We start from the raw sequence: 12,916 nt of genomic DNA on the forward strand, positions 1-12,916 counted from the left end.
TGGTCATGAGTCTTTGCTTTGAAAACACTGCTAGTTAGAGTCTTTCAGATGCGCTCAGTAGACTCCTGTCATACGTTCAATGCACATCCCATCTGTCTTTCTAAACGAGGATTGATCATCTTACCCCATGTCCGCTCTCTTGATTATCTTTTTTAGGTGTATAGATTTCATTATGTTTATCATATCTTATAGATCTATATAAGTGAGTAAGGGAGTTAGTATGATGGGGAAAGGATAGGAGCTCCACAAGGACCAAATATATCTGGCCACAGGGTCTTTTCTGAGACTGACATTCAACCAAGGACCATGTATGGATATAACCTAGAACCTCCACTCAGATGTAGCCTGTGGTAGCTCAGTAACCAATTGGTTTCCCAAAGTGAGGGGAACAAGGACTATTTCTAACAGGAACTCAATGACTGGCTCTTTGGTCTCCCCACCCCCGAAGGGAGGAGCAGTCCTGCTAGGCCACAGAGGAGGGCTTTGCAGCCAGTCCTGAAGATACCTGATAAAACAGGATCAGATGAATGGGGAGGAGGTCCCCCCTATCAGTGGACTTGGAAAGGGGCACGGTGGAGATGAGGGAGGGAGGGAGGGAGGGAGGGAGGGACTGGGAGGGAATGAGGGATCGGGACACGGCTGGGATACAGAGTTAATAAAATGTAACTGATAAAAAAAAAAAAAGAAAAACTTTTCTTTCTTTCCAGTATTCTCATCCTCCCACTTTTTTCTGCCATCACTTGTTAATACATCTTCCCTTCTGATGTTTGCATTAGGGAAAGCTCTTCACCAGCACAAACTCATTTTCCACAAATTAATATTCTGTGGCTTTAGCCGGTCACCTGGGCACCCTAAAGATGAGGAATGAACACTTAACTTGTTGATCCTTATTGTACAGTTCCTAGTAAATTCTTCAGGTGTTTTAAAAATATTTTGCCGAGTGCTAAGAAGGGCGAACGATTCTTACCCCAACTTACAGACACACATTCCAACGTGAAAGAGAACAATAGGCTCTGAGATCTGCTCGCAAGCACTTACCACCATGAAGTACAGAACACAGTCGGCCGAGCAGAGAGTCTCAAAGACAAACGTTATTCTTCCTAGCTCAGAGCCTGTGGCTCCGGTCAGAGACGTGGGGGGCCTACGTGACAGATTAAAGTTGCAGTATCAGCAATACGTTCCGAACGCAACTTGAAACAAAATTAAATCGTGTGTTCTCCTTAAACTGAAAACCCAGCTCCTCTCTTTAACCCCCCGTGTCCTGAGGAAGCACAGACCCTTTTTCTTTCAGTCTGCCCGGCCATACACTTGCTGTGGGCCATGATGATATGCCACATCCCTTCCCGGCTTCGGAAGGACGGGAAAGGCTCATGCTGACAAGTCTTAACATAAGAGACTAAAGCAGAGACATAAATAAATGTGTAACATAGTAACTTACGGAGAGAAATGAGAAAGACAATAGACGAATAAGCAACAAAATAGGCTCCTGCAAATTACTTAGACTAAGTCTTCCTTGATGTTATGGAGAGTGTCTGTAAGGCTGGTAACACATTTCAGCTCTATCTAAGGCATACATGTCTAACGCATACAGGCTCTTAGTGACTAATTCCGTAGGTGCCTCTATATCATAGATCACCCTCTGGCATACTGCTGTTCACTTGATAACTGCAGCACTCTCCTGCTCCCCTATGTCTACAATCACAGCCAGTCCTACTCCCCAATTTCTCTAGAGGAGGCGAAGTCTCTCTTAGCAAGGAGTCAGACGAGCTTCCCTTACTTAAATCCCGGGATGTGCAGGTTTAGGATCAGATAGTCATTGTCAGAGCCTCCAGCGCCACTCCGGATGTGATCTCCAGCCACCTCCCAACCTGACAACGAGAAAGGACATTTTATTAGTAAAATATCATAGATAACAACAACAACAACAAAAAGTTAAAATAGGGCAACCACAAAAAGCCAAATTATTTATTCTCAAAGTTAGAAGCACTCCAGAAAACCCCATCTTTCTAAAGATCAATTGTAGAGTGATGCGGACATACTCTTGTGGATACCAAGGCATTCTGACTGTGCCACTTGGCATACAAGCTCTTTAGAGTGAGACACAGCGACAGTTTCCTCAGTGAAGCATGACTTTTCAGACTGAAACAGATGGTCCTTATTCACTGCAACACAGTGAGGTGGAAAATCCCCACCTTGCTGACAGCCGGTGGAAAACTGAAACTTCAGCTCACTTACCAAAGATTTAGGGTAGGAGTTTACTACAGTTTACTGTAGTATTATGTCCCAATTTAACTCTTACTGTCAATGAGTATGGCATGCATGGGACAGCAGATAGATTTCCCTCCCTGGGAAATAGAAAATTTGAGGCACAGACATGCTAACACGGGTCAAAAGTGTGAGGTGACAGGATTGTGCACAGAAAGTCACATGAGGTATGTCCTTTACACAGGAACAACCAACATACCATAAGCCAAGACTACCACTTTAAGACTTTAAGTATAAGTGATCGATCCACAGATAGCATCAAGCAAGTTTGTCAGCTAAGGGCAGTACCTTGGTACCGACACATCTCCAATCGTTTAATATTATTTCAAGAGATGTGGTACAGGCATTCATATCAGTACTAGCTTGGTAACTTGGCAATCTCAATTATAATAATTTATAGGAAGTTGGTATGTTGAATACACACCAATAAAACAAAATAAAAAAATAATGTGTGCTCTTCTACTAGAGAAATGTTAGTAGTTCTGGTGCCTAAAGGCTCCCATGATTGAACACAAAGAAAAGCAGCTACCAACTCTTAATTCTAAGAGGGGAGTAACCATTAAAACCTGGCCCAGTGAGAGGAGCATGTAGGTAAGAGGAGAATTGGGGTTTTAGACAATAGCTATGTGACAATGGTAACGGGATCAAGACATCCCATGCAGAACAGTGAATGCCCAGAACGACTATATTTCTAAGTTATATTTAGAATATATATATAACCCAGAACGGTTATATTTCTAAGCATAGCTCTTTGAATCTATGAATGCCATGAAGAGTACAAGGGAAGGCCAAGGAAGAGGCAGTAGTCAGTGGATTGCATGTAGGGGTCACTGTGCTTCAGGTAGAAATAACTGCTTCATGGTGTTCCAATATCATCTAGTGCAGAGCCACCACCTCCCCCCACTATTTTTCTGTCTTCACTAAAAAATACAGATTACAGACTTTCTCACTTACCGTTAACATTGATTTTTTTAATAGCTATGCCACAAATATCCCCCCACTATAAATCATTCTACAACTAATTTTATTTAAGTATATCCCCACTGTTGGAAATTTGTTTCCTCCTGTTTTTCATTCTTACAGTTAACATATTTGTGCATAACTTCCTTCTTCATATCACATTGTCTCACTGGTATAGATCCCCAAAAATAGTATCACTGAGTTGGACAAATTCTGAAAACATATTTTCAAATATCTTTCAATGTAGTTTCCATATAATAATGACACACATAATATTTTATTATGTTACCTACCTTTTGTGGGTAAACATTATTTATTCTACTGCTGGAAAGTTAAGCTATTTCCCTTGTGTTTTTATAGATAACACCCCATGAATCCACTCAGGAAAAATCAACTTTTCTCCAACTTTGAATTTCTTACAGGCAAAATTTCAGTATACAAAAGTTGGCTCTTCATCCCTAATACACAACTTTGTCAAATTCAGACTTTCGGGAATATGAAAACACTTCAACCATGCATCCAAGTCCAAACCAGCCTAGACACACCCACTTCACCTCTCCAGCCAGGAAGAAGGTGACTCCCTCCTCAGGCTGGCTGCCCCATGCCTTTCCACTTCCCCCTACTGTGTGCTCCTCATTAAAGGAGACTCCAGGTCACGGACACACACCTCTGTTTACCTTTTGTATTCCTATTCTACCTTCCTGCTTTGAGCTAATTTTAAAGTATAGCCTGTAAATAAATTGGTAGTGAGTGAGTAAAGCAAGTATTGATGGGAGAGTCAGGGCCTTCTCCAACTCTGATGATGTGACTAGTGAGTGAACAAGACATGTGCTAGTCCTTCTGTGGACTCAGTCAACGCCCTTGCTTGTCCAATTTCATTTTCCTAATTGATCTTAAATTCCTGAGTTCAAATTCAACCATAGGTCACATCGTAGAGAGATGACTATTGTAGTGTTTCCTCTTCTTTGGGGGGATAAATTCCTAAAGGTGATATTATTGGTCAATAAAGAACACTTTGTATTTAATATACACATCACATCTTGGTCTTTCACTCATCTGTTGACTCAAAATTATTCAACTCTCTGTTTCTTCAGTTGATCTCCATACTCAGGTAAACATCTCATTTCCTATGTCCCAAATCTGTTTTGGAGAGATACTAATTTAAAACATGCAAATTTAAAACTCTATGAAAACCAACGGACAATGACCAAATCTAATAAGAAGGAAAGTAGAATGATAAAAGTGATGGTGAGCGGCTATAATTGGAGGATGGATTTCATTGATTACCCGTGTTATTTAGAATACTTGCTGCTGGTGTCAGATTTTGAAATGAATACGACCAACAAGAATTGCCAAAAGAATGCTAGCAACTGTCCTACAGAATCCTCTGCCACGTTTGCACGTTTTCATTCAGTAAGTGGGATTCAGCAGCTTCTTATGAGCACAGTCATGGACTTCACCGGAAATGGAATTTGAAATCTTTAACTCTTTACCATGGCACAGCACCGAGGCAGACTAAAAGGAGTTAGTAACCTACTGTTCCTTAGAGCAGTAAATGACGTAGATGCTATGACCTTCCTTGAAACACCTTGTCTGGTGTTTGTGACTTTCAACGTGAGTTTCAATGTCTGCTTCAAAAGTGACTACATAAAATGCAAGGTTAATACAGCAGCCCATCCACCCTCTAACCCCTCATATGCACATCTGCCCTGGGGAGACAATCTCTAAGACCCCACAGTGAGCACAGCAAGCTCTACTGTTTTATACCTTTTCTGGCTTAGCACTTACCACACACTGCCAGTTAATTTCTGCATTTGAGGTGTGAGAGCCATGTTGGCACGGAAGTTACTTTTCCTTCTTCACAGCGTAATGGCTAAAAGCTTTTTCTTACCATAGATTTTTAGCAACTTCAGCATGCAATTTATGTTCTCTCTTTACTAAGTTGAGAACTTTTGCATTTTCAGCTAAAAGGGTGGAAGGGAGGGGGGGTGAGGGCTTGACGGATTCTCTTTGGCATGTTCCTTGTGGGTTGAGATTATTGTTAAGAGAGTTATCTCAACACAGATATTGTGAAACCTGAGCACTGGATGTAAAAAGAATGACGGCTACTAAGTCACTACTGGACAGGAAGCAGAAATAACCAGACAAAGGGATAATCATCATACATCATAGGCTGGAAAGAAACAAAAATGGCGTGATGTTTCAGTAGCTACCTAAAACAATTGGCCATTTAAAACTTTAAGTATTTGGTTGTGGGATTTTCTAATTGATATTTACATGCTGCTATTGACTGTAGAAAGCTGGAACTAAAGACAGTGCAGCCACGGGGAGGGGAGAAATACTGTAGTTTCTATCTCTTGAGAAGAGTCACCTGACTGATTGCTTGGTTTTTCCAAAAGGGCTAGAAGACGGACACACGGCCGAGGGAGACAAAGTTCCTCATAAATGTGTCCGGTATGTTTAAAAAAAAGCTAAGTCTGAAAACAAATGATGTTCTTGCTGCCATGACAGGTTAAATAGACTCCAAACTCACCGTTCATTCCATCGCACTTGGAATTCCCAACGTTGAAGCAGGAAGTCTTCATATTGGCCGGGAGGACATTCCACCATTTGTATTCAAACCCAAGGGCCGGCTCTGTCCCTGCTGGGCATGGCTTGCATTCTGCAGGAGACGGGTGAGCACACAAACACATTAGGCTGCACACGGGTAGCTTGCCCCGTGCTGAGCACCTCTACACTACAATTACCAGAGAAACCTGAGGGAAAGAGGCTACGCGTTACCACCAAGTCCCTCGGTAACTTTTTCAAACGAGATCTGGAAATTTTCCTAGATAAAGTATTGACACATGTCTTTATATCTGGTGGGCTTGTTTGTATGCTGCTTCCTATTATGCACACATAGACAGACAGACACACACACAAACACACACACACATACACACACACACACACATAAATGAGTGCTTACCCATGGTCACCCAGTAGGATAGGGTTATTTCTCAAAGAATAATTAAATACATTATCTTTAAAGGAGCCAGTCACACATACAAAATGCCAATAAGACGCTTCTCATCAGATGGTAAATAAGTCATCATGGTCTCACGGTCCCATTATCACTATTTTTCAACTGCTCTCCATCTTAACAAAGCAAGAAATATGTCTTCTAAAGACTTTTCCAAAAAAAAAAAACCACTCGATAATGAGAATCCAGACCTCTTGAGATTGTTTTGCTGGAAGTGCAGTTCATGATAGACACCCTACCCTTTGTTCCATCTGAAAACGTCCCAGGAGGGCAGGGATGGCAAGAAGAGGATCCGTTGTTATAGAATCCCGGGTTGCAAGGGGGACAATCCTTCTTCTCTCCAGAAGGGGGCAACCTGATAGCATCCGTGAGATCCTCCCTGCAGATTTTCGGCTCTATCCACTTGTACATTATCTGTGTCTGAGGTAAAAAGTTTTAAAAATTAAAACTAAGAGCAAATCATATAACAGCCTTCCAACAAAGATGATAAGCTGAGGAGCTAAAAAACTACTACAGACAGAAGAGGGGGCTGAGAGAATCTAAAACACTGACAAAATGAGCGAAAAAGATGAAACTTTCATTAATACACTAAGGAGAAAAATTAAACATTGGTAGGAAACTAATCATGACTTGGCGTGCATGTATGCATGTGTGTTTAGTGCATATGAACATATGAAGAGCTGAGATCAATATCTGTTGTCTTTTGTAATTGCTACCCTCCTTATCTCCCCCTCTGTGCGTGCGTGCGTGCGTGCGTGCGTGTGTAGGACTTGCAGAGGTTGGGTCTTTCCTTCAACCTAATGGGGGACTAAACTCAAGTCAGCAGGCTTGGTTGGAAATGACGTTCCTGGATGAACCATCTCTCCAGCGGCCCCAGATAGTTTTTTGAGAAAGAGCCTCTCACTGAACCTTAAGCTTGTAGATTCAGTTAGACGGGCTGGCCAGCTAGTCCTAGGTACCCCTCTGTCTACTTCTCCGGGTCTAAGATTACAGGAATGGACGCCTAGGCTCACTTTTAACTGTGAGTTCCAGACAGCCAACCTTGGGTTCTCATGCTTGCGTGGCAAGCGCTCTGCCAAGCAAGCCATCTCCTTAGTGCCTGGAAATGACCATTACATCACAACAGCTTTTTACCTAAGTCAAAAGTACCCTACGATACAGACAGCATGCTCCTCATCATGAACCCTCCCCCTTTAAAATGTAAACAACTACCACATGGTCACCCTGAGCACTTACATATGAGTAACATTATACAGACTGAGCAGGTTATAGCTAGACATATCTGCATACACATATACACATATACATGTGAAAGCAGACAATGAAAAACGAGGCTGTGAGTTTGAAAGAGAGCAAGGAGGGGCATTTGGGAGGGCTTGAAATGAGGAAAGGGAGAGGAGAAGTTATGTAACTATTTTTATGATCTCAAAAATTAAAGACAAATTATAAACAGGTGCTTCCCTTGCATCCATCCATTCATTTCAATTTGTAGCCAACAGCTTCAGTGAACTGACTTTTTTCCTGTTTATTCGTGACCTCCATTGCTCCCTTCCTTTCCTTAGCCACAGCCTTTATTACCACACTTTGTACATAGTAATCATCAAAGGAAAAAATGTTATTTTCCAAAAAAAAATATACAGAACTTCATGGGCAATCATAATAATTCATAAATACAGTAGCTCCTGAATCTTTTTCAGTAACAAGAGCTGTAGCTAAACTATTCTCTCCAGAAGCTTCTAGGCCTTTTGCACACTCTCTGCACATCAGGACAAACCCTCTGCCCTCCATGAGCACAGTCAGCTAAACCCCTTTCTGTTGTCCTCCCCAATATGAAAAATTTTTAAAAAGTGGTGACTCACCTACACCCCAAAAGCTGCCCATGCTAACATTAATTATTCCCACTTTGAAACCAGAATAACAAATAGGTTAGCTGTTTTAAAGCCAAATTGGAATATGAACATTGAGGTGGTAAGAGGACGCTTTCCACCCTAAATACAATAGTAAATCAATATTATAACTAAATAGAGGTTTTTAGAAGAGAGATAACTGTTCCATCCAATAAACATTTGAAAGTATTGTTTGTCCTTTAAAACAATGTCTGCAGTGGGAAGTCTATTGAAACTAGAGACCTAAAGACACAGTCAGTCCTCTACCACCATTTCACCAGCAAGGCATGGTGGACTCTGAAGGCCACTCAAGTATATCCTTAAATATGTTCGTGGAAGATACAGTCATTATCTTGTATGAAGAAGGATGCTAAGAAAAATGGTTTAAGTCTGGATGTCCCTTCAGAATAATAAATAGTATTGTTTTCTCTTTATAGCTCCCTCTCCACATTCATTTAACGGCCCAGGCCATGATATGCTTTAATGGGCTACTTTTTCCCTCTGCCTCCATGACCATCTGTAAAACCGTGGCTCCAGCTAATTCTTCCTAAGTAGCTAAAAATGTCAACTAGATTTTATCTCCATAAAAGGCCCTCAACTCCCCTCAAGAAAGGCAGTATAAAATTCAGAGAATCTTTTTTTGTTTGGTTGGTTTTTGTTTTTGTTTTTTCAAGCCAGGGTTTCTCTGTGTAGTCCTGGCTGTCCTGGAATCACTTTGAGACCAGGTTCGCCTCAAACTCACTGAGATCATCCTGCTGCTGCCTCCTGAGTGCTAGGTTTAAAGGCATGCACCGCCATTTCCTGGCTAAAATTCGGAGAATCTAAACAAAGAACCATTACAGGAGACACACTGACTTTAAACTTCCAGTATAACATATATTAAAAAAAATTAAAATCCTAGTAAATTCACTAATTTCCTGACTCACATTAATAAAAGTGTGTGAGCAGCTACATTTTGGGGAAACTTTGGTTCCTACACAAGAACAGAAAAGATGTGGTGCAGCATTGTAGACTCTTCCCAGGCTCTTTAGGACAAGCACACCACTATGCCCAAGTTTGCAAACAAGGAAAAACTGTAGACTAAAGTTGTGTATGTGCACATGTGGGCCAGATGACAATCCTGACATCATTCTTTTGACGCCGTTGACTTTTCTTTTGAGACAATATCTCTTATTGACCTGGATCTCAAAAATTAGGTGAGGCTGCTGGCTGGCCAGCAGATCCTGAGAATCTGTCCTTATGTCCCCTGGACATATAAACACATGCCACCAGGCCATGCTTCCTACATGAGTACTGGGGACTGAACCCACATCATATAATTTCTGAGGCAAGCACTTCCCTCACTAAGCTGTCTGCCCAGCCCCAGATGAGAGAGCCATTAAACAACTTACCCAAGAGATGCTAACAGCACCACTACAGAAGGCTCAGTCTGATGGGAGTAAAAACAATAAGATACACAAACAGACTTGAGACACCAAATAACCAGTGGCTTCCAAGCAAAGAAGCAAAGCAGAGTTTTAGAAATTAATATATATCTATATGTTTTAGAGGAAATCAAGTTACAAATCCTCCATAATCCCAGTTCGGCTCACAATCCTTCCTGCCGCACACACGACAAACTGCTTCTCTGTCTTTCTAACTGAGGCATATGCTTCCAAGTGTGGCTGACAGGAAATTAATATTAATGACGCTCAGAAGCAGATGGCTCATAGCGCAGGTGAGAGACCAACAAGCAACTCATTCTTCTGAAAGTGCGATGCAAACATGAAATGTTTTTATGAAACCAAAACCCTCTCAACAGAGCAGTTTTACCAGAACACCATAAAGACTACATGTGCGCACACACGTGTGTGTGTGTGTGTGTGTGTGTGTGTGTGTGTGTTTTAAATGATATTTAAATATGCACAGCCTTCATTCTACAAGGCCAGGCCAACCAAATATTGTCAAACTGGCCACTGGCACTATACTAAATATAATAAACACACTAAATATAATTATTTATATTTATATAAATATAATATATAGTATATGATAAAGCACTCAGTAATGGTATGATTTAATATATTTTCATGTTGTTCAGATATAGTGCACCATTAATAGATCTCATTCCTTTACACTGCAGTAATGCTGAATTAATCATCATTAATTAGGCAAGTTTAGCTAAGGAAAGTTTATTTTGAAGGTCTTATACCTGATATTTCCATTCCATTTTAGTGGCATCTTTCTGTATGTATTTTCTAAATTAAAGCAGCCTCCCATGTAATTATTGTAAGGCCATTGTCAACCTTACTTTACAACCCTTCATTAGTTAGTACTATTAGTTTGATTTAATATTTCTTATTAAAAAAGAGTTGTATTTCTTATTAAAAATTTCCACTAATCACTTTAAATTTGTATGTATTTACTCTAAATCACTCAACCCCAAATTTCTTCAAAGTACTTAAAGGCATAAAGGAAGTTCCATATTCACATAAATATGAAAAGTACAGATTAGCACTCACAGATGCAAACTTAGCAAAGGAAAATAGTATTTGATGATATCTCCAAAAACTAAATGCCCCGTTTCAGGATGCAGACATATCTACAGGACACTTGCCAGGATCCACTTCCCCCTCAGCTCCTCACTGGCACAGGCTGGTGGTAATGGCCGATTCGTTAATTGGCAGAATGATGCATCAACTACAAAGTTTATCTGCACATCTTCCCCCGGCTAAACGCTGGACACGTGGTAATCACTTTGTGTGTTCTAAATGTGCTTACAGAGTAGTCTGCCATAACCGAATCAGCCTACGGCGGCACAGCTCCTTTGATAAGACTTTCTGGGTATCTCACAGTTCAAGAGACGCTGCAAGGCATTTTCATCCTGTGAGCTGTAGCGTGTACTTCAAGCTGTGCTCTTCTTGATTATTTGAACATACACACACACACACACATATATATATGAACATATTTATTTAAAAATAGCAATAATATGTGGGACACTCACCACATGAAAGGCCCTGGGCTAGAAACCTTACTTTGAGTATCTTATGTCTTCCCATAGAGGCTTTATGAAGAAGGTACTTTTGAATATGGAAAAATTGGAGGCAAACATGAAATATTTTGTTGTTGTTGTTTTGTTTTTTTGGTTTTTATGAAACCAAAACCCTCTCAACAAAGAAGTTTTACCAGAACAACATAAAGATTACAGGAGAGCTGCAATGTCTGGAGAAGTAACTGAGAGGCCACAAGCAAAGGCAGGTTGCAACACCTAAACGCTGAGGCTTCCTCTGTACTGACTACACACACTGAGTGCAAACCAGAGTGTGCTCACACCGGGAAGGGAGTTTGCTAGAGAGGAAGTGTGTTAAACGCTGCTCACGATACCTTTCCTTCTTCATCACACGGAGTATGGATCTGAAAATAGTCTTTGGTAGTGCAGGGTGGGCGGTCCACACACTCACTGGCCCCTTCCTCTGTAACACACACACACAAAGCACTTCAGAAATGGACCAATCTCTTCGTGACCGTAAGAAAAAAAAATAACATTAAAACACAAAAAGCATGCTAACACGTAAAAATAAAAAATAAAAAATCACTGCACCAGAGTAGTTTAGGCAGAACTAGCCAAGCCTTAAGCAAATAAAGGTTTGTATTTTTATTTTCCCTGGATGGAGCATAACTGTTTCTGTGATACATCTGCATCATAGTGGCTGTTCCCAGAAGATATTAGATTTTTCCTATATTATCACTGAACATTGGAAGCCTGGAACAAATTAAAAATTCCTAAGTACATCACTACAGTCTCTATGGTAACAAACCACGTGAATGGAAACAGTTGGCTAAATTGGTTCAAATGCATATGTACCGGTCAGCTATAAAGTATGGAATAAAGGAAGTCATAGAGGGAGAGAGTCACGCAGAGAAGGACGCTGGGATGTCTATTGTCCTCAACAGGCACTGGTGTGTGGCCCGTCATGGCTGCCACACTTATTCTACCGAGTGAGGCACACCTGACCAAGGTTAACATGGAAAGAGAAGAACACAACATGTCGATTAACCTTACCTGAAAATTGGGAGTCCTCCCTACACCTTCTGCATTCTTTAGCCCCCTTCTCAGAATAGGTATTTCTGGGGCACATTTGGCAGTTAAACGAGCCTGGTTTGTTGCTGAAAGTGCCTGGCTTACATGGAAAGCACTCTGAGGTATACGCCACCCCTGTGTGGAAAGGAAAAACAGGGCTTGGGAGAGAGAACCCAGTACAATAAACACCTACTTGTACATTAGAACCTACTTGCTCCTACTGCACAGAAGAGAGAAATATTAATAGGAAATTGAGCCTAAATTATTTATTTACTTGGAACAAGGGAAGATTGACAGTGTGCAAGCAAAGCAGGAAAGACCCTAGAAACGGATATTGGTTTGTAATTCCAGCTTTGGCCAGCAGATGTCCCAATGACTAATGAGTTAACAACTCAGGAGCAGGCACAGAGGAGGCAGCAGAACATACAAGATTTTAATAAAGAGGAATTGCTGCCATGACTAGATGAACTCTACTTGAGAATGAGCCATGACAGGATTTACTGGTGGCTCAGCTGAGCCAGAAGGGACCCATCTGGTTCAGAAAGGCACAAGAGGTTTAGGAAACAGCCAGACTTTCATTATTTTTATGGCTATAACAATGATTAGATTATCTAGCATAATTTACATATCTTTAATGAGTAATTGCCTCTTGTAAACAAATACACTTTTGTTTTCTTTAAAAAACACTGAAGATCGGCATTGTGCTTACTGCTTTACACC

General features: G+C 40.9%; 1 protein-coding gene across 2 annotated transcripts in view; it reads right to left on the reverse strand.

Moving 5' to 3' along the window:
- Elapor2 (endosome-lysosome associated apoptosis and autophagy regulator family member 2) overlaps window positions 1-12,916 on the reverse strand; it is a 166,429-nt gene that overhangs the window by 48,785 nt on the left and 104,728 nt on the right. For both annotated transcript variants that reach the window (XM_021648343.2, XM_060373975.1), the window contains 6 exons: window positions 12,179-12,331; window positions 11,500-11,588; window positions 6,487-6,667; window positions 5,759-5,887; window positions 1,778-1,868; window positions 1,039-1,141 (listed from right to left, as the gene is read on the reverse strand). In XM_021648343.2, coding sequence (XP_021504018.1) covers window positions 1,039-1,141; window positions 1,778-1,868; window positions 5,759-5,887; window positions 6,487-6,667; window positions 11,500-11,588; window positions 12,179-12,331 — 746 coding nt within the window. The remainder of the gene's footprint in view (window positions 1-1,038; window positions 1,142-1,777; window positions 1,869-5,758; window positions 5,888-6,486; window positions 6,668-11,499; window positions 11,589-12,178; window positions 12,332-12,916) is intronic.

This window comes from Meriones unguiculatus, chromosome 21 (assembly GCF_030254825.1).
Source record: "Meriones unguiculatus strain TT.TT164.6M chromosome 21, Bangor_MerUng_6.1, whole genome shotgun sequence".
Lineage (NCBI taxonomy): Eukaryota > Metazoa > Chordata > Mammalia > Rodentia > Muridae > Meriones > Meriones unguiculatus.